Raw genomic sequence first — 21459 nt, forward strand, 5'->3', positions numbered from 1 at the left:
AATTTATTAAGGTGAACCCTTAAGTATTTCCTATAACAAAGACAGTACCAATTCCATTCTCCAGCCACTTCCTGTCTGATTTTGTGTTCTATCTCTTTTAGCATGCTGGGAATGAGTGAGTGGTGGTGACAGTTTGTGGGGCCAGTGCAAATACTTGAGAACTACAAAGAACCTTACTGATGTCGTTACATGACGTAGCGAGGCAGGCATGCCTCTGCTTGCTGACCCTGGCTGCGACTGTTGTATGGTTGGCAGCTTCCTCCTGGTGTTACTGCTGAGCAAGTCTCTCTTGCTGCTGAGGCTGGCAGTCTCTTGGCCATGAGCATAGACCTCAGCAGCTCGTCTTGTTGTGCTGCGATTCCGCCCTACCCAAAGACGGTCCCTTGGCTCCTTATTGGAGACTTTCATTACTACTTCCCGTGGCGTTGTGTAGGCCCAGCAGCCCCTTGCCCCGTTTATGTCACCACAACTGAACACCAAGACAGCTGTGTGCAAGGTACGACTAGATGCCCATGGACTGAAGTCGGCCGGTGGCTGGCACTGGTGCCAAGTCCCACTAGGGGTACAGCGTCAGTGGCAGCAGGCACAGACGGCAGATTGGCAGGGCGATGACACTGAGTCCCATGAAAGACTTACTATAGACGGCAAGGGCAGCCCGGTCTCAAACTCAGTTCTGCCGGTGGTGGAGCCCAGTCATCTCACTGTCCAGCATTGCTCTGGCATCACTTTGGTACTGCTGGATTTCAGTGATAAGTGCTCCTTGCCTTAAAATCCAGACTTATCTGCATGTGTCTGGTGTTCATTTGTTTCACTAAACCCTGGCACCTATTCAAGTTGCCATCACAAGAGACTCGCCATAGTGTGGTGACACCTCTCCACCTGCTACACAGTGACTGCTGTGCGGTGCTATTTTCCACTGAGCTCGGCTGTCTTTGCTGCGTGAATCACTGGCATGTCTGCCATTGTGACCCGCATGTCGCTGCACTAGTGGCTACTGACCTTCGGCAATTAACACAATGCAATATGGCACTTCCATGCTACTTCTCCTAACTTCTGTTGAAGACTAATAATTTTGTGAAGAAATACTGGGTCGTGGTACTACACTGACTTCTCCTACAGAGAAGACCAGGTTCCTCAGGTCTTTACAGAGCCCAAAACTCTATTGTAATTCCTTTTACACTTAATCCGTAGAATTACTACGTAATATTTGCCTGCCACCACTATTTCCACAGATACATACAATTGTGTGCTATCCACCGTTACACCCACTGTTGTGCCGCAGTAGTAGAATGGCAAGTTCTGGCTGCTTGGTTAACCCATAAGCTGTAATTCCAGTGGAAATTCTCCTTTCACCTTCGTCAATCCTTTCAAATACTGTCCAGGTGCCAATGAGACAGGACTTAACTGCCCAAGTAGCACTTGGTGGATGGCTTCCTGCAGACTCGTTATCTCCACTCTTTGGTCCCACATATTATTCCTCAGGGACTGCAATAATGTCACCAACATTAGTCTTGCATCCAATACCTACATTCGAACTTGTATTCTTCCAGATCCTTTAGAGTGCTAGCTGAGGCCCTTGCATAATCCACAACTTCCATAGATTTCAGAGCATCCATGTGTTATTTAGCGTGCCGCTCTCCGAGTTCACAATCTGCGTGGAATGCCATATGAGAACCTGGGGACAGGGACCAGTATAACCTCCCCTCCCCACCAGAAGGCTGCTGTCTACAGAGAGCACGTCTCAGTAACTTACGATAAAAACTGCCCTAACACGAACATACAACTTTATCTAAAACAATGTTAATACCATATACCAATATTATGAAAAGGATAATTGCTACTAACCTTATAGCAGAGACACTGAGCTGCTGATAGGCACAACAAAAAGACTGTCACAAAATAAGCTTCGTTGAAAATACACACACACACACACACACACACACACACACACACACACACACACACAGTGACTACAGTCTGGCAACAATAAGTGTGAGTGTGGTACTGAGTCATACTTTTTGGAAATCAAAAAATACTGCGTCAGCTGCCTTGATCCAAAGCTTTCAGTATGTCACGTGAGAAAAGTGCGAGTTGGGTCTCACATGATAGATGTTTCTGTTGTATATCCCTCGAACAAATTTCCACTGGAATATAGTTGACAGAGGGGGCAAACTCAGCTGTGAATCTTCTATAGACTCTGATAGGGATACCATCAGGCCATGGACCTTTGTTTAGTTCAACGATATCAGCTGTTTCTCAACATCACTGACACTAACGGTCATTTCACTTTTCATTTGTACAGGGATTAAATTAGGGCAATTCTCTTGGATTTTTCTTTGTAAAGGAACATTGGAAGATGTAATTAAGCATTTCAACTTTTGCTCTGCTACCCTCAATTTCAGTTCTTGTCTCATTCACTAGGGACTGGACACTAACTTCGGTGCCACTAACAGCCTTTACATATGGCCAGAATTTCCTTTGGCTTTGCTTTGATAGAATTTTGCTAAGGTAGTCATCAAAGACTTCACACATTGCTCTCTTAACAGCCAAACATGTTTCATTCAATGTCTCTCTCTCTCTCTCTCTCTCTCTCTCTCTCTCTCTCTCTCTCTCTCTCTCTCTGTCTATAGCCATGGGCCATGTTTTACACCTACTATGCAGTGATATCTGTTTCCTTAGAAATTTCTTTACAGTGACTTTGTACCACGGAGGGTCCCTCCCATTATGAACTGTTCTACTGGGTACACATCTCTCCAGTGCATGGCCAATTATTCTTGTAAACTTAAGGCATAGTTCCTCTACATACTCCTGCCCTCAGCTGGAAGTATGGTGTTACTGATTTTTGTATCTAGTTTACTTGAACATATACAACTTTCTGCTTGTTTTAGTTCCTGTGATGTTTGGAATTGGGTAGGCATTTTGTTGTAGTCTTGCTATTCAAATGGCGGTAATCGCAACAAAACTGACATTTCTTTGAGCTGTCCAGTCTTTTTCAGTACAATCACAATTCCTGACCAAGCGCCCCCCCCCCCCCCCTCAAAACACACACACACACACACACACACACACACACACACACACACACACAATTGTTGATTTTATAGATTCCTCTGAAACTGGTTTGCAGCAGTCGTGGAATTCTGTACAGCCTCCAGTTTTTAAACCAATGCTTTGTTTTCCTGTCAGACTCTTGTGTTGTATTACTGGTGTAGCAGGCAATGGCCTTTACAGGAGAAACAAATCCTGGAGTTCCAGCAACAGTTTCTCCATCTGTGTCCTTTCTGTCACTTTTAAGCGCTTCAATTTCCCGCGAAATGCAGTCGTAGCAGCATCTTGTGTCCCATCATAGCCAACACACCCTGATTGGAAATCCTCTTCATCTGGAAACTCTAGTGGAGTCATTAATGTTCCCTTTGACAACTTACATTCTTTGGCGCCAAAATTATTCACATTGACGGGCTCTACTTTGCCTCTGTCCCTTTCATGCACACCTATGAGACTGTTTTTCAACATACAACTCACCACATTCAATATTTTTCTACCCTTGAGCAGTTGCTATTACACATAACATGCCAACTGGTGAAATTTTGAGGCTTAACATTCATTCATAGTGACTTTCTGGTGCTTCCTGACACACAATCAGGCAAATTAAGCCTTAATATCATTGCTCAAAGTTTAACTGGATTTGTTTGTACATTATAAATTCTACATGGCTGATCGACATTGACAACAGTTTCCCCTAGTTGGGATGTTTTCTCACAAAGTTCTACTACATGTGATCGAAGGTAAATAATGGTGTGATGTTGATGCAGGAAACCCAATCCTAGGATTGTACTGTTGCCCCACACATACGCGAAACACCACTTTTACACACTGCTTAAACCTGGTTGCCTCAAACAAAAAAAAGCTCATGGCTACTGATTCCAATATTTGTATATCACTATACTCTATCCCACACAAATTATAACATGGTGGGTTCCAATGCCTGCTTCCTTCAAATTATCTTGAGGCCACTGATGCAGGCACCCTTTGTCCAACAAAACTTTATATTTCCTACCATTTATCACACCTATTATGATAAATTCCGCCTCTGCATTCATTCTTACAGAAACTTACTTTTACTGGGAACTCCTGTTAGTAACCCTGGTGTTCCCTCCTGAGGTTAGTGAGACCTTTCCTTCCCCCTGGACCTACTCCAATGTCAGTGATCTACACCACTCCTACTAACATTCCCATTAAATTGTTTGCCTATTAACTGCATCTCTTCTCTGTGGTAGCACTGCCTCTGTATTTGTTGCGTTCATTCACAATCACAGCACTTCACGTTCAAAGGAAATAGACGTCTTCGATCCCCCATTCCTGTTTATATGTCAGCTTCCTTGTACTCCAGCACCAACCTAAACCCATCTCCCATATGTACTGTCCTAGACATCTCTGGTACCAAACCCCTGAGTAAAGCATAAAATGCTTGCTGCTTGTTCTCCTGCAGCACCACTTTGTTCACCTTGTCATTCTGTGATACCTTGTAGATGTGAACACTCAACTTCCTAATCCTATCTGCAAAGTCTTCCCTTGCCTTAATATATTTCTTGGACACAGTACCCAATGGCTCCCAAAAAAAAAAAAAATTAAAAAAAAAGTGTATTTCTGCTTCTTGTACCATTGTTCCAATTCATATCTTCATTGATCAAGTAGTCTCTGCATTGCATAACATTTCTGTGCATCTTACAAGCTACTTAGCCCCCCCCCCCCCCCCCCGTATGACCTGTTGTTGGACATAGGTCTCTCTCTCTCTCTCTCTCTCTCTCTCTCTCTCTCTCTCTCTCTCTCTCTCCCCCTCCCCTCACCTCTGGCTGTTTCCTTCCCTTTCTCCCCCTCTGGGAGTATGGTTTGTGCCTACGTCCGGAGACGGACGCTCGTAAATGTAATGCATTCTTCGCCTTCTCTGCTTGTATTTCTTCATCCTTCCTTTATCCTTCTCTTTTCCTTACCTCTTCTCTTTACCCTTTTCTCCGCTGCGGCGTTTGAGACCTCTCTTCTTTCCTTTCCCTTTCTTTGTTTTTCCCTTTCTCTTTCTTCCTCCCTGTGCGTGTCTGAAGGCCGACCCATGCATTTTTGTGCGTAGCCGGTGACGGGGTAACGCGTAATTCCCCGCCCCGGGTAGACAGGTAGGACACGTACGCACCCCCTGGTAACGGCCAGGCCCAGGGAGGGGTGATTACCTGAGCTGATACCTTCCGAAAGTGCCGATTGGTCCCTCCGTCCGTTTGTCGGGAGGTGTGAACAATCACCTAAGGCGGGAGTGCCCTCAGAGAGGGCGCCCACAAGGGAGGAGCGCGCCATGGGAGACGCCGGTAATCATGGGGGATTCTTCTGCAATGGTTTCCTCATCTTCCACCATGTCTGCTCACAAGCGTAAGTTCACTGAGTCTCAGCCACAGACAGTTCTTCCATCGTTGCCACAGTTCCTTGTTGTTTCTCGGTCTGATGAAGGTCACGACTTCTCCACAGCCAACCTTTTCATTATTCAGAAAGGTGCCGACGCAATTGCAGGTCCTGTAAAGTCTTGTTCCAGATTATGGAATGGCACCTTGTTGTTAGAAACAGTCAGTGCCCTCCAGGCACAAAAATTGCTGCGTACTTCACTGCTCCACACCTTCCCTGTCCGGGTTGAAGCGCACCACACTTTAAACTCCTCGTGTGGAGTCGTTTATACACGCTCCCTCGATGGATTGTCTGACAAAGAAATACAGCACTACCTGTCTGACCAGGGCGTAATGGCTGTTCATAGAGTTATGAAAAGGGTTGACACGAACATCATTCCAGCCCTCACTGTCTTCTTGACATTTGACAAAGTTCAACTCCCATCGAAAATCAAAGCAGGCTATGAGATAATTTCCGTTCGCCCTTACGTCCCAAACCCTACGCGTTGCTATCGGTGTCAGCGGTTCAATCACACCAGCCAGTCCTGTTCCAATCCGGCCAAATGTGTTACATGTGGCAAGGATGCCCATGAGGGCGCTTGTCCACCTCCATTCTCTCGCTGCATCAACTGTATGGGTGACCATGCTGCTTCCTCTCGAGATTGCCCCGTTTTTAAAGACGAAAAGCTCATCCAGGAAATCAGAGTGAAGGAAAAGGTGTCGACCTTTGCTGCTCGAAAATTATTCGCCAGTCGACAGCCTATCGTGCCTCAGGCAGGAAAATACAGCACTGTCCTTGCCTCTCCTCGGCCAACCAAGGAGGCGGCCATGCAGACTTGTGACCTCACCTTTAGTGCCACGGCCGTCAGATCGGCCAGCGCAAAGATCGCCTGTTCAACTTCACCACTTTCGCCTGCCCACTCTATGGCTCACCCTTCATCGGGTTCTGCTAAATCTCGAGCCCAAAAGTCAGACACCAAGACTTCCAAAAAAGAGCATACTCGTGAAGATTTTTTACGTACCCCGACTTCACAACCATCGGTTCCTCCTTCATCTAAACATCATATTTCCAAGAAGGCTACTAAGAAACTCAGTTCATCTCCTCCTCCGCCAAGGCGTGTCCCATCTACAGCACCACCTGGCGGAAATCGCCCTTGGCCGTCTTCTGTGTCGCCGAGGCGCACTGCTGGTGGCTGATCAACCGGCCGATCGCTGGTGGCAGGAGCTGCTCCTGAACCACCTATGGATCAGGATCTTCTGCCATTCCATGCTGTCGGTAGCAAGCTCTGAGCAGTCGTTGAGTTGATGGCAACCTTGGTCACATTCCTCCATTTTCTGTTCACCCTATGTCCATTATCCACTGGAATATCCGCGGCATTCGAGCCAATCGGGATGAATTGTCGATCCTCTTACGATCCTACTTGCCGGTCATCTTCTGTCTTCAGGAAACAAAGCTGCGTCCCCATGACCGCTTTGTTCTCACCCCATTTTCAGTCCGTCCGATTTGATCTCCCCTCTGTTGAAGGCACTCCAGCCCATGGAGGACTCATGATTCTTCTCCATGATACTCTCCATTATCACCCAATCCACTTAAACACTTCCTTCCAAGCTGTCGCTGTCAGTCTTTCCCTTTCTGGATATACCTTTTCTCTTTGTACTGTATACATTCCATCGTCCACACCAATGGCACGAGCTGATCTCTTTCATCTTCTTGGTCAGCTTCCACCCCCCTATTTGCTGGTTGGGGACTTCAATGCCCATCACCCGCTTTGGGGATCTCCACATCCTTGTCCACGTGGCTCACTATTGCTAGACGTCTTCCACCAAGCGGATCTAGTTTGCCTCAACACTGGGGTCCCTACATTTTTGTCTGCCTCCACGACAAAATTATCTCCTTTGGACCTTTCGGTCGGTACTGTTCCGCTAGCTCGGCGTTTTGAATGGTTCGCCCTTGATGATACACACTCGAGTGACCACTTTCCATGTGTCCTTAGACTGCAGCCTCAACTGCCATATATGCGCCCGCGACGCTGGAAGTTTGCCCAAGCTGATTGGACACTTTTTTCATCTCTAGCGACATCCGATGACCGACACTTTCCCAGCGTCGACGATGAGGGCACACATATTACCGACGTTACAGCTGTGGAACGTTCAATACCACGCACCTCCGAATTGCCCCGGCGCCCCCCCAGTTCCTTGGTGGAATGAGGCGTGCCGTGACGCAATACGTGAGCGGCGATGTGCTCTTCGCGTTTTCCACAACCATCCTACTTTGGCCAACTGTATCCGCTATAAGCAGTTCCGTGCGCGATGCCGTCGCGTCATCTGCGATAGCAAGAAGGCAAGCTGGAAATTCTTTATTAGCTCATTTAACACCTTCACTCCCTCCTCGGATGTTTGGAGTCGGCTTCGACGGTTATCAGGCGCGCCTAGTTTCTCCCCGGTCTCTGGGCTCACTGTCGCGCATGATACATTTGTGGACCCCGTCGCAATTTCTAACTCATTGAGTCAACACTTTGCTGAGATTTCGAGCTCTTCAAATTACCCGCCAGCGTTTCTCCCCGAAGAAACGTGCAGCGGAAGTGCGACCTCTTGCTTTCTCCTCTCAAAATCGCGAAAGCTACTATACTGTTTTCTCCATGCGGGAACTCCAACATGCACTCTCTTCTTCTCGCTCCTCCGCCCCAGGACCGGATGGTATCCACGTCCAAATGTTGCTGCATTTATCAACCCATAGTCTGCGTTACCTCCTTCGCCTTTATTATCGAATTTGGACCGACAGTACTTTACCCAGACGATGGCGGGAAGCTATCGTCGTTCCTGTTCCGAAACCTGGAAAGGATAAACATCTCCCCTCTAGCTATCGCCCCATTTCTCTCACGAGTAGTGTATGTAAGGTTTTGGAGCGTATGGTGAATTGCCGTTTCGCTTGGTGGCTGGAGTCCCGCAGTCTTTTTAACACCTGCCCAATGCGGATTCCGAAAGCATCGTTCTGCAGTTGACCATCTTGTTGCTCTCTCCACTTATATCATAAACGATTTTCTTCGGAAACGCCAAACAGTAGCAATATTTTTTGATCTGGAGAGAGCATACGATACCTGCTGGAGGACAGGCATCCTCCGCACACTGTTCTCTTGGGGCTTTCGAGGTTGGCTGCCCCTGTTTCTTCGCGAATTTATGGCAGAGCGCACATTTAGAGTGCGGGTGAACACTACTCTCTCCTGTACTTTCTCCCAAGAAAACGGGGTACCCCAGGGCTCCGTGCTGAGTGTTGTACTGTTTGCCATTGCCATAAATCCAATTATGGATTGTCTCCTTCGTGATGTCTCGGGCTCCCTCTTTGTGGACGATTTTGCAATCTACTACAGCTTTCAGTGGACCAGCCTTTTTGAACGATGTCTTCAAGGATGTCTCGATCGCCTCCACTCTTGGAGCATCGAAACCGGCTTCCGTTTTTCTCCCAGTTAGACCATTTGTGTTAATTTTTGGCGACGTAAGGAGTTTCTTCCACCCTCCTTACATCTAGGACCTGTCAACCTTCCGTTTTCGGACGTCGCTAAATTCTTGGGTCTTATGTTTGACAGAAAACTATGCTGGTCCTCCCACGTTTCCTATCTTTCGGCTCGCTGTCTGCGACCCCTCAACACCCTCCGTGTCCTGAATGGTACCTCCTGGGGAGCGGACCGAGTGGTCCTTCTCCGCCTCTATCGCGCCTTTGTGCACTCGAAATTGGACTATGGAAGCATAGTCTACTCCTCTGCTCGGCCGTCTATTCTTTGGCGTCTCGACTCTATCCACCACCGTGGATTACGTTTAGTGTCTGGAGCTTTTTACACCAGCCCTGTGGAAAGCCTTCATGCTGAGACTGCTGAACCTCCGCTGTCCAATCGGCGAGCAGTCCTTCTGAGTCGTTATGCTAGCCATCTGTCTTCCATGCCTGCTAATCCAGCCCCTGACATTTTTTTCGACACCTCCTTTAATGTAGGGTATGCAGGCCGCCCCTCCTCCCTACTACCACCGGGAGTCCGCTTCCGTCAACTGCTCCATTCTCTTTCCTTCCGCTTTCCTAAAACCTTCTTGACAACTTGGGGTACAGCACCGCCTTGGCTCCGTCCCCGGATCTGCCTGCTCCGTGACCTTTGTCAGTTTCCCAAGGATGGTACCCCTTCACTTGTTTATCGTCGGGCTTTTCTGCTCTATGTGCACAAATGAAGGAAGCCACATTTATTTACACTGTTGGCTCAAAAATATTGTTTGGTGTAGGGAGTGCCTATATTGTTGGCGACACCCCAAATCAATTTCGGCTTCCCGACCAGTGTTCGGTTTATACTGCGGAGCTTTACACTGTTCTCCAGGCCGTCCACTACATCCGCCGCCATCAGCGGATACAGTATGTTATCTGTTCAGATTCTTTCAGATCTCTCCTCAGTATCCAAGCTCTTTACCCTGTCCACCCTCTGGACTGTCTGCGCTTGCTCTACCTGGGGGGCGTCTCGGTGGCGTTCCTCTGGCTCCTGGGACACGTTGGTATCTGTGGAAATGAGGCGGCCGATATAGCGGCCAAGGCTGCAGTCTCTCTCCTTCAGCCAGCTATTCAATCAATTCCCTTCGCCGATATACGGAGCATTTTATGTCGTCGTGTTGTTCTTTTATGGCACGCACATTGGTCGACACTTCCCCATAATAAATTGCGGGGCATGAAAGTTCTTCCTTGTGTTTGGACCTCTTCATCCCGAACGCGTTGTCGGGAGGAGGTAATTTTAACTAGACTCCAGATAGGGCACTGTCTTTTTAGCCATCGACATAGTTTAAGCGACGATGCTTCCCCACTCTGTCCCCACTGCTCTCAGCTGTGGACGGTAAGACACCTTTTAATTGAGTGCCCCTATTTTACTCCGTTACGCGCCCGTCTACAGCTGTCGCCTGATATACCGTCAATTTTAGCAGATGACACGCGCTCGGCCGATCGCGTTCTCGAGTTTATTAGTGCCAGTGAAACTACGTCAGTCATTTGAAGCTTTTTTTTGGGGACAACCAACCCCTTTCTGTAGTGGATTTTTAAGCCTTCCTTCTGCTTTTAGTTTCTCCAATTTTTTGAGTTTCGTTCCCATTGCTGCTGGTTTCCATTTTCGGTTTTTTACTGTTTCCTAAGTCACGGACCATAGCAGTTTTGCGTCTCTCTCTCTCTCTCTCTCTCTCTCTCTCTCTCTCTCTCTCTCTCTCAATGAAAGCCATCAAATCAGTGCTGAAGTCTGTTTCTTCCCATATTGTTATTGTTAGCATTGGTAACCATTCCTCTATCTGCCACCTGGCGAGGCACCCAACGGGAGACTAGCAACTCCACACAGGAGTATCTTCTGCCTAGCATCTCTACTCAGTGCCGCCTCCTTGTGTATCCCACAATGCTCCATTGTTCTGTTGTTGTGGTTATTCCAAGAACATCATGGTCTCCCACCTTTACAGCTGCCAGGTAGTTTCCATTCAGAAATTTTCTTTGACCATCGATGATGTGGCATTTTGGACAGGTGTCATAGCACTTGAGACATTCTCTTTCAGTTCTGTGTATCAGTGTTGCATACGCCTTCATTTGAGCTTTCACTTTTCATTTAGTTTTCTTTTTGATTCTTGATATTTTTGCACCTCTCTGTAAATAATCCATTTCCACAGCTATTATTCTAAATAATCCATTTCCACAGCTATTATTCTGCTTTTCAGGTCAGCGTTTAAAATCCATCGTTCTGACCCGCAGTGTAGAACAGATTCAACCATTAGCCTACTCGCACTTTTCTTATTGTTGTTAGAGATGTTCATGTCCCGCAAAACAGAATTCATACACTCTAATACGTTTCTGCTATGTTGTATTCTGAATTTTATTTCTGTAGTATCTAGTCCATTTTTGTCATTAATTACCCCTAGATGTTTAAATTTTTCTGTTTCATAACTGTTCCCTCATTGATGTGGACATCAAATTTAGTGTCACTGTCCTCTACAAGGTATTCAATTTTTGTCATATTCATTTGCAGTCCCAATTTATCATATTCTGGATGTAAACGCCCTATCATGAAATCAAAATCGAATTCATTTTGTGCTAGCAAAACTTAAAGAAAACAGATGTACATTGTTAATAGTAATTCCCATTCCTCCACAACTTCCTCATAGGGAAGGGAGGTCTCTTTAGGCGTAGGGAAGCCAACCCTCCTAGGGGAGTAAATCCTGGTTCTCCAAGTTGGTGTTTGGTCAGTGGGCCAGCACCCCATTATCCGTAAAAAGTCTCCAAGGCTTGAGAATCTAAAGTGAAGCCTCGGAACGTAGATGGAAAAACATTATGACACCTATTGGCAAGGAAACAGACACTGAGAGTACATGGAAAGTTCAGAGCATGACAAATAGATAGACTGAAATAGAGAATGAACTGTATCGAGTGAATATGGACATAACTGTTTTGTCCAAAACTAAAAAAGGGACAAGGAAATTAAAAATTTGAATATTTTATTAACTTTCGGTCCAGAGTTGATATACATAAATGGGAAGAAGCTGGGGTTTCCATTCTAATTAACAAAACTCCGAGCACTTACAACCAGGACTACACTTTTTTGTTTAAAAGAATTGTCACTGCCACCATTAAATTTTATGGAACTGAAACAGTTATAATAGGATATGAAACTTCCTGACAGATTAAAACTGTGTGGCGGACCAAGACTCAAACTTGGGACCTTTGCCTTTTGCGGGCAAGTGCTCTACCACCTGAGCTACCCAAGCACGACTCACGCCCCGTCGTCACAGCTTTACTGCTGCCAGTACCTCGTCTCCTACCTTCCAAACTTTACAGAAGCTCTCCTGTGAAACTTGCACAACTAGCACTCCTGAAAGAAATGATATTGCGGAGACATGGCTTAGCCACAGCCTGGGCGATGTTTCCAGAATGGAAAGCTTCTGTAAAGTTTGGAAGGTAGAAGAGGAGGTACTGGCAGAAGTAAAGCTGTGAGGACAGGGCGTGAGTCGTGCTTGGGTAGCTCAGATGGTATAGCACTTGCCCACAGAAGGCAAAGGTCCCGAGTTCGAGTCTTGGTCCGGCACACAGTTTTAATCTGCCAGGAAGTTTCATATCAGCACACAATCCGCTGCAGAGTGAAAATCTCATTCTGGTTATAATAGGAGTATATGCACTGAATGATGATACGTCACAGCAAACCAAAGATCATTTCTACCAGAAATTACGCCACCTACTCAACCAAGTTAAAAGCCACCAAGCAGTAATAACAGCAGGAGATTTTAATGCAAAAGTGGGCTCACAGGTAAATGCAGTGGTAGGAAGATCAAAGAAAGTGCTGTTAGTAGTTCTAGAGAAAATCTCTGAGAATTCTGTAAGCAGTATAATTTTGAGAATTTTGAACACACATTTTTCATATAAATATAATCACAGCTATATGCAAGAAAGACCCTCATTACAGCAGAAATCGTTAATTGATGACAACATTATTAAGCAAGGATCCAAAGTGGTAGTTCAAGACTATAGAGCCATGTGGGGAACCAATTGTGGATCTGATCGCTATTCAGTTTTTCCTCCCATATTAAGAACTGTTAACACAGCAAAGTGATGGTTATAATCATAAAATTACTTTGGAAAGTATGTATTTTAAAGTGCAATAAATATTTTCTGTAGCAAATGATCGAGCAAAGTCTTTGTTGGAAGACTGGGGTCTTAATTTGGAGCCATCAACAGTAGAACTCACAGCAAGAGTCGTCAAGAATGAAGAAATAATTTTTGGTGGTAACAGGACGGTTCCTGGCACCCCACAGGCTGAATGGAGCGGTGCATTGTCTCGAAATATGGTCATATCAGCAGTAAGTATGATTATATTTGTTCCTGAAATATCATTACAATTAAATTGTTGCAGATGATAGAACAGATATACAGGGTGCGTCAAAAAAATGTATACACACTTTGAAGCGTCATAGAAAATTTATTTCCTGTTCTACAGTGTTAAATTTCTGGAAATGGAAAGCTTAAAGTCCAGTTGGAAAAATAAATGTACTTTCCAAATGTGATTAATGTTCAAACTGATGGCCTTCAGCATCAATATATTTCTGAGTACGAGTCCCCACTGATTCCGTACATCATACCAAAGTGTCCAATGAGATTTCTGCGCACACTGCCTGAATCTCATTCCAAAGTGTGTCCAGGTTACGTGGTTTACGTTTGTACACCTTATCTTTTACTGTGCCCCATAAGAAGAAATCCAGCGGTGTGAGGTCTGGAGAGCGTGCAGGAAACTAGATTGGTCCCCTGTGTCCTGTCCACTGGCCTGGCACATTGTAATCCAAGTATGCTCGTACGTCCCTATGATAGTGCGGCGGGGCACCATATTGTAGGAAATAAAACTCATCATTACCGTATAATGCACGAATGGCAGGGAATATGGAGTCAGCAAGTATTTTTCGGTATGTTCCTCCAGTAACAGTACCTTCAAAGCGGAAGGGCCCAATGAGTGCCCTTGCAGAGAAACCACACCACACATTTACACCAGGAAAATTCACAGCCTTTTCAACTGTAATGTGAGGATTATCTTCAGCCCAGTACACACAATTGTGCCTATTGACAGTTCCATTGAGTTTGAATTGGGCTTCATCCGACCAAATTATGCTGCCCATAAATCTCGGTTCACGTCTCACAATCTCCCGAACCCATTCACAAAATTCTAATCTTCGATCTGGATCGTCGTCACTTAGCTGTTGCACCAGCCTTGGAATGTACACACGAAACTTTCCTTTCTTCAGAAGGCGTAGCACACTACTAGCACTTACATCACTCTCACATGCCACTTGCCTCGAAGATTTTTGAGGCGAACGCTGAAAGAGTTCCAAGACCGCAGTTGTGGAATCATCACTTGTAACTGTACAAGGTCGCCCTGATCGACCTTTATGCACATCACATACTGTTCCACGAATTTCGAATTTTTCTCGTAGACGTGTAATTGTTAACCTTGAAGGTGGTTCTGTACCATACTCACTTCTCCACTGTCTTCAAACCACAGCTACATTCTCAAACTTCCAGTACCACTTAATTATCTGCTTCCGCGCTTCAAAGCTCAAACACACGTCCGCCATGTTGCAGTTACTTCCTTGCCAATACTGCCACCTGTTGAAGTAACGTAACATTACTTTCTCACAGATATTTAACGTTGTAGAACGGGAAATAAATTGTCTATGACAGTTCAAAGTGTGTATACATTTTTTTGATGCACACTGTATAAAAATTAAATTTGAGTAAGCCATTATTTTGTGTGTCACTTATCTGGTAAGTATATGTATAAGCATGTCTCATTATAGATAAAATGTATTTTATTGGGATTTGTTGCTTTAACTTTTAGTTGGAAGTGGGAAAAGTGCGTATCAAACTTCATGGACGAAACAATGAGAATGTATAAGGTCTCTCACATAAAAGTGGTATGCCTCATGCCCGAGATTGAAGTAATAGTGAACTAACTAAAAAAGAATATATGATAGTAATATTAAAAAGAAGTGTACTTACCCGTATATGAGAGGTACTAGAAGCAGTAGCTACAGGCATCCAGACTTGCTGACTTTTTCAGATGACACTACCAGTAACATTGTGTAATTCTACAGGCATGATGTTGTTAAATTCTCTAGTAATGTTCCATTTAAGATCATCCATTATGCAAGGATTGTCAGCGTACACTTTGCTTTTTTGTGTGCCCTTCACAGTACATTAAATCTGTGGATTTTCGGGAGACCAGAGGTCTCTACCGACAAGTCTGCTTTCAGGTAACACATTGGTGATGTGGCCCATACTTTGTGAGTGTTCAGTTAGTGTATAAATTACCTTATTGGTGGTCTTCAGCAGTCTGTGAACATGCAGCTCATTAATGAACTGTTCTTATGTCTGTCGAAGATTTCTACTTAAGTCAAAACCAGAACTCACAAATTTTGATTTGTATGAAGCTTTCATTGTGCCTTTGATTACAAGCATGGTCTGAAGTTAATCAGGTAGGTACATTTCATCTTGAACAAAACTGCAAATCCCCAAAGCGGAAAACAAGAATGTATACATTAGTATTTATATTATAGTTTGTATTCCATGACTTCATCTTTCACGCAGAAGATTCTTTGCTACCAGTGATCACGCCGCCTGCCACAATGCCATTCACCACTTTATTGTTTCTGGGATGGCACAAAGCTCATGCAGAACATCTTAGGCAAAAATAACAAAACATACAAACAAGACCTGTGACTCACCAAATCTTCCCACAAAACAATTAAACTTTTAACCTCTGTACAACTTTTTCCAGATAAATTAATGAAGACGTCTTCTGCTAATGGAGCTTCTTCACTTATCTTCAAAACTGGCACAAGATCGCCCCTGTAATAAACAAAATGACTCATTTTCAAAAACACCAGCCAGAAAACATCTGAGAAATCTTATACCCTGATAACTTTCATTGGATGTATGAGTAGTTGCTCCATCTTGTTGGACTACTGCATGCTGCTTCTCTGCATCTGTTAATTGTGCATAGAAAGAGTCAGAAGTAACCCTTAGTAACTGATGTTAACAGCCAGTTACAATTATGAATGCTTTCTTTTTCTGATCCTCAAATTTCAACTGTTGCACCACACTCACGTAATAGACTTCTAGCTATGTTTATTTTAGTACACAATATACGAGATACACCAGCCTCTTGCGATAACCTCCTTTACAGACTTGTGGGGATTTCTCATAATGCCACGCGAATTCTGTCTATAGTTCCAAGGGTCCTCACTTTCTGTCACATATTCCTCTACACATTCTGAACAGATCCTTACAGACCTCCATTTCTTGTACAGAACTTGAATAGTGCTGGTTGTGGGGAGTTTCATACCAGGATACTTCACTTGGAACATCTCTTTACAGCTTTTAATGGAGCCTGTCTTTTTGTAACACTCTACAATACCAATTCACTGTTCTAAGCAAACTGCCCACTTCTGTAACAACCTAACACTATGAGCTTCTCACAATACCTGAGGCAGGAACACACAATTGCCCTCAACTTTCTAATAAAATGCAGTGCAGCCAACTTTCAAGACAGTGTTGCTACTTCACAAGCAGTTCTGGTGTGTGAGGCATACTGGCTTAGTGGGATACCCTATAGATAGACAGTTAGCATAACTTGTAAGAGAGAAAGCATTCTTTGCTTCTGATGAGATCGTTGTTCTAGTCTGGGTGCCAACTTTTTATTTAAAGTGGTTTTTTTTTTTTAGACAAGTGGAAGAAACACCTAGTGATTTGATGTGAACAGTTTTAATATTTTAAGACCAATCCACATTGTTTGGACAGAGAGCTAACTGGCAGTTTGGATTTTGGTGTATGAGCCCAACATCAGAAAACAAAGTGCTGTGTTGCATCCGCTTTCGCTAAGCTATCAAATGAACACTTAATCAGCCGTCAACGTTCAAAACTTCTTGTACCTTAACTACATCTCCATCATATTGGGATGACATCAGATACACAATACAGTGTCTTAGACATATTCCTAGCAGTTATTGAGCTTTTTATGACACTTTCAAACATTTCTGGATATTGTTTCCTTCTTGTAAGCTGCACAGGTTGTACTTCAATTGTTCAGTTTGTCATGAAATTAGGTGGCACTCTACTGCTCAATGGTTAGTAGCGTTATACCCACTTTCACTTCACAACAAAGTTAAGATGCAAGCAATTTTCCTCACTGAACCACCACCTTTATTCTGACCTCCACCTCCATCTCTTGCCTTTGGTTGGAAAAAAATCAGTCTCAAGAAGGTTTTTAATATGCTTCCCAGCCTGAATACATTCTTTCTTGCACAAATATTTCTTCAAGTTTTGAAGATAGGCTTTCAAGACAGCTTCAAAACATAAGTTGACTGGTTATATAAAAGTACTATAGTCTGCATCTAGCATAGTGTGTTGGTATATTAATTTGGTGCTGAATGCATCATATTTTCAATATTCATATGTGTATTACTGCTTCTGAAGTCGCGTGCGCATGTGTGTGCGTGTGTGTGTGTGTGTGTGTGTGTGTGTGTGTGTGTGTGTGTGTGTGTGTGTGTGTGTTTCGGGGGAGGAGTCAGTAGTGAAGATAATTTTTTTCTTCAGAATTTTTTTCTTCAGGTGGAGGGTGTTTCAATTCTGTTCTGGCAGAAGATCTTTATTCAGATCATCATCCCTAAACATTAGCAGCTGAACTGTTATAAACTGTTCCAACACTTAGAATTAGAACACAGGTTGCATCTACTGAAAATTCTACGACAAGTGAGTGGAAACGAAAGCACTGTAGTAAAGAAATTGTGATGCTTGTTGATGTTGACGAAATTGCTCCATAAACAACGAGTATTTAGTGTCTACAAACTGTATGTTATGTGAAAGTGCACTTCAGTTTTCTCAGTGTAATTGATCTGGAAAAAAGTGTTTTACAAAACACAGCCTACGTCTGTGTAAATGGGCAGATCGTTAGTCAGCCTGAGGATTACTGTTTCTGAAAAGTGCTAGAAGTGTTTATGGCTAAATTTAAGGAGCATTATACGAAGTGTTGCTGACATCCATACTAAGTGTATAGTCCTACAGATGGATTTGTGTACCTGGGATCTCTCTCCAAACCCCTGGATCGATTTCAATCAAATGTGGTACACAAACAGCAAAATTCTAATAACCTCCAAGCTCCAGTAGGAGCGAAAATAAGGGTTAAAACTCCCATGATTTCTATTCCTGGCAAATTGTAGAAATTTTCACCATATATTCTGAGGTTGATTGGTGGGAACTTTGAAACCTTTCTTCTATGTCATTACCGTTTCTGAGATCCAGAGGATCAAAGTTACCGTACTTATGCACGTAAAATGTACACATAATATCTGGTCTGAGGTGTAAATGTAGTTTTTTCTTCACTTAGTGAACGCATGACAAGGGCTCTAGAATCGTTGCAAGGGTTCTGAGATCAACAAACTATTTTTAGTCAGCGTTTCTTTCACCAGTTAATCTGACTTATTGTCCCAGTGTAATGGGCATCTCATGCCTATACAAATATGCCCAAAACAGTACTGCAGTGACAAAACTTGGGCTAAAAGGGGTCTTAACATGACTGAAAAGAACTTAAAGTGACTGTCAAAAATTATGTGCAACTGGAAAGACCGCATAGTCAATGAAATGTTTCCATAACAACATTTTTACTCTTTTAAGATTTGAATCATATGTTAGGCGTTTTCTATTAATTGCGATCTGTAAGCAAAATATTCAGAAAAATTTGTAAGGCAAATGATTTTGTGTTAATCTTATATTACACCATAATCTTATATTATACTTAAATTACACTTTGTCCCTGCATCTCCCCTCCTCCATGGGTGGGTTTGTCCATTGTCTATTTTCAAGAAAGGCCGTGTTGGCCAAGAGCTCATTTTGTGGCAGTCTTTTTGTTGTGCCCATCTGCGACTCAACATCTCCACTATAGGGTGAGTTGCAACTAATATTGTTAGGTATATGAGATGACGCATTTTTGACTGAAATTAGAAATGTGTGGGAAAAAATAAGGTGTGCACCCCCTCCCCCTTGCTCCTCAGAAATTTTAAACTGTCGTGATGATGATGATGATGATGATGATGATGATGATGATGACAGTGGAAAAGAAAGACACAAGGAGGCAGTTGGCAAAGAGATTCAGAATATTCTGTATTAAAAGAACATGAATATTGTTTGATGGAAGGCAGAATTAGGACTGAGGCAGCTTGTTCCCCACTTTCCTGTCAGCTGTTTAAAGAAAGACATATTTTCGTTTTATGTGCTCCGACTGAAGTATTTTTCTGTCGATTTGATAAAACTTTGCTCTTCCAAAATGTAACTAAAGAAATTTAACATGAAATGTGACTTCAGTTAAACTGGACAAACAACACAATCTCAGACATGCTAAGTACTGCAACTCGCTTCTTGCAATCGGCAATCAATAGGACGAAACATTTTAAAACTTGCACGGGCTCTATTCATCATTTAACCCTAATGTAAACAAACACATGCTCGGTGATTTGTCAGTGTTCCGAGGACACGGCCAATGGATTTTGCTACCCTGTTGGATATAAGTCCAGCTTATGTATTATGTATACTCTTGTTACGTTACTACGAATGAAATGAGAGACTGAAAACTGTAAAATTTTGAAAGCCTTAAAGTTCTTGGTAATCACTATGTTGTTTAAGCAAAGTTTCTTGTACTTTAAAGTTTTAGTGGTCTCAGATGCCACTCTGTAGATGTCAGTAGAAATCAATGCAAGTTGTCTGTGCTAATTCAAGCTTCGACCTCAGTGAAGTGAAGTGCGAGGTGCAGAGAAAGAAGGAAGGAGAACTTTGTTGCTACATTGAGGAAGGATGTAGTAGGGGGAATGTTAGCTGTGTGCTAAACAATGATACCACTTTATGCATATGTGTGTGCTGATAATCAGGAACCGAGGCATAAATTACACATGGAAGTAACAAAGGTATTTGAAAGACTGTCATTGAGTTTTTCATGTTAAAGCACACTTGTTACACTACTACTTTTTCAGTTGATTCACACATGACTTTGTCATGCTACTATTGTACTACATATGTTACATCACTTAAGTTGGTAGGAATCGTAAACATAAGACAGTCAATACAAAGTGTACTGACATGTACCGGTAACAGGTAGGGAGCCAGAACTCAACATAGCATTAATTCAAACACATTGTGCCACTTATAATTTGACAAATATCTTTATAATAGCAGATTTTTATTTTTTAGATTGACTTGATGAGTTGGGTTCTTTTGAGAACAACTCGAGATTCTCGATTTGGAAATGATTTTATGGAGACGATGCAGAAAGTGGGTCCACAGATGGGCATTCAGGTAGCACAGCCTTCTGTGGTGGAACTTCGTGATGATAGAACGGAATCATATGTCCGTGCTCTTCGTGAGAGCATAAGACCTAATGTACAGATAGTTGTTGTTATTTGTCCAACAGCAAGAGATGATCGGTACTCTGCAATAAAAAGGATATGTTGCAGTGAAATGCCTGTAGCTTCACAGGTATGTGACAATATATTAATTCTTATCTACTATCTAAACTTATTGGTTGAGTTAAACAAAATACATTTTTTTATTTTTCCAGGTAATAAATTCCAGAACATTATCAAAGAGAGATAAGTTGAGGAATATAGTGCAGAAGATAGCACTTCAAATCAATTGTAAATTAGGCGGCACACTGTGGGCTGTCAAAGTGCCCTTGGTGAGTATCTTTGTTTGTCAATGCATTGAATTACTGTCTTTTAGTGTATATTAATCATGGTCAGATGAGCACTGATTGCAATAAATACCATTTTAGTTGATACATTTGTTGAGATTATTTATGGTTGTTGCTACTGTCATAGATATTACTACATAATTAAAGTCATTTTGATGTTCTTTGTACTTGAAAACTTGAAATATCTAGCAGAGGGAAAGTCGCAAGTCCCTTTTTTTCAGAATTGCATGTCTAGCATTGCACGGAGAGGGTTAAAGTAATGGTTTTGTGCTCATCACCTCTTTGTATTGCTTATTTGCAACACGAGTGAATATAAACAAAACTTGTGGAAATATTCAGGCTGGAATAATGACAATGTTATGAAAAGGATAGATTGCTGCTCACCAGGATGTGACCACTGCCTCTGGCTGTCAAGGCCAGACTGCAAGGAACTGTGCATGATGGAAGAAACGATCTTGGTGGTTGGGAGTAAGGAGCAGGCTGGGGTGGGGAGGAAGAGGGAGAGCAATGTACAGCTGGGGGACAGTGTACAGGGACAAGGTGGAGGTAGGGTGTGGTTACAGCAGCTAGGTGCAGTCAGGAGGTTAGGCAGAGGGTGGGGCAAGGGGGTAAGGAATAGAACTAAAATAAAGGGGGGAGGGGGGTACACTCGTAGAATAGAAGCTTGCAGAGTCGGAACAGGGAAGGGATAGGTCGGTGAAGGACAATGACTAACGAAGGTTGAGGCCATGAGGGTTATGGGAATGTAGGATAAATTGCAAAGAGAG

At 43.4% G+C, this 21459-nt stretch overlaps 1 protein-coding gene across 1 annotated transcript in view; it reads left to right on the forward strand.

Moving 5' to 3' along the window:
• LOC126457198 (piwi-like protein Ago3) overlaps positions 1–21459 on the forward strand; it is a 195987-nt gene that overhangs the window by 110873 nt on the left and 63655 nt on the right. Inside the window, exons 11-13 of the mRNA XM_050093297.1 lie at positions 13087–13268; positions 20194–20478; positions 20561–20677. Coding sequence (XP_049949254.1) covers positions 13087–13268; positions 20194–20478; positions 20561–20677 — 584 coding nt within the window. The remainder of the gene's footprint in view (positions 1–13086; positions 13269–20193; positions 20479–20560; positions 20678–21459) is intronic.

This window comes from Schistocerca serialis, chromosome 2 (genome assembly GCF_023864345.2).
Source record: "Schistocerca serialis cubense isolate TAMUIC-IGC-003099 chromosome 2, iqSchSeri2.2, whole genome shotgun sequence".
Taxonomy (NCBI): Eukaryota; Metazoa; Arthropoda; class Insecta; order Orthoptera; family Acrididae; genus Schistocerca; species Schistocerca serialis.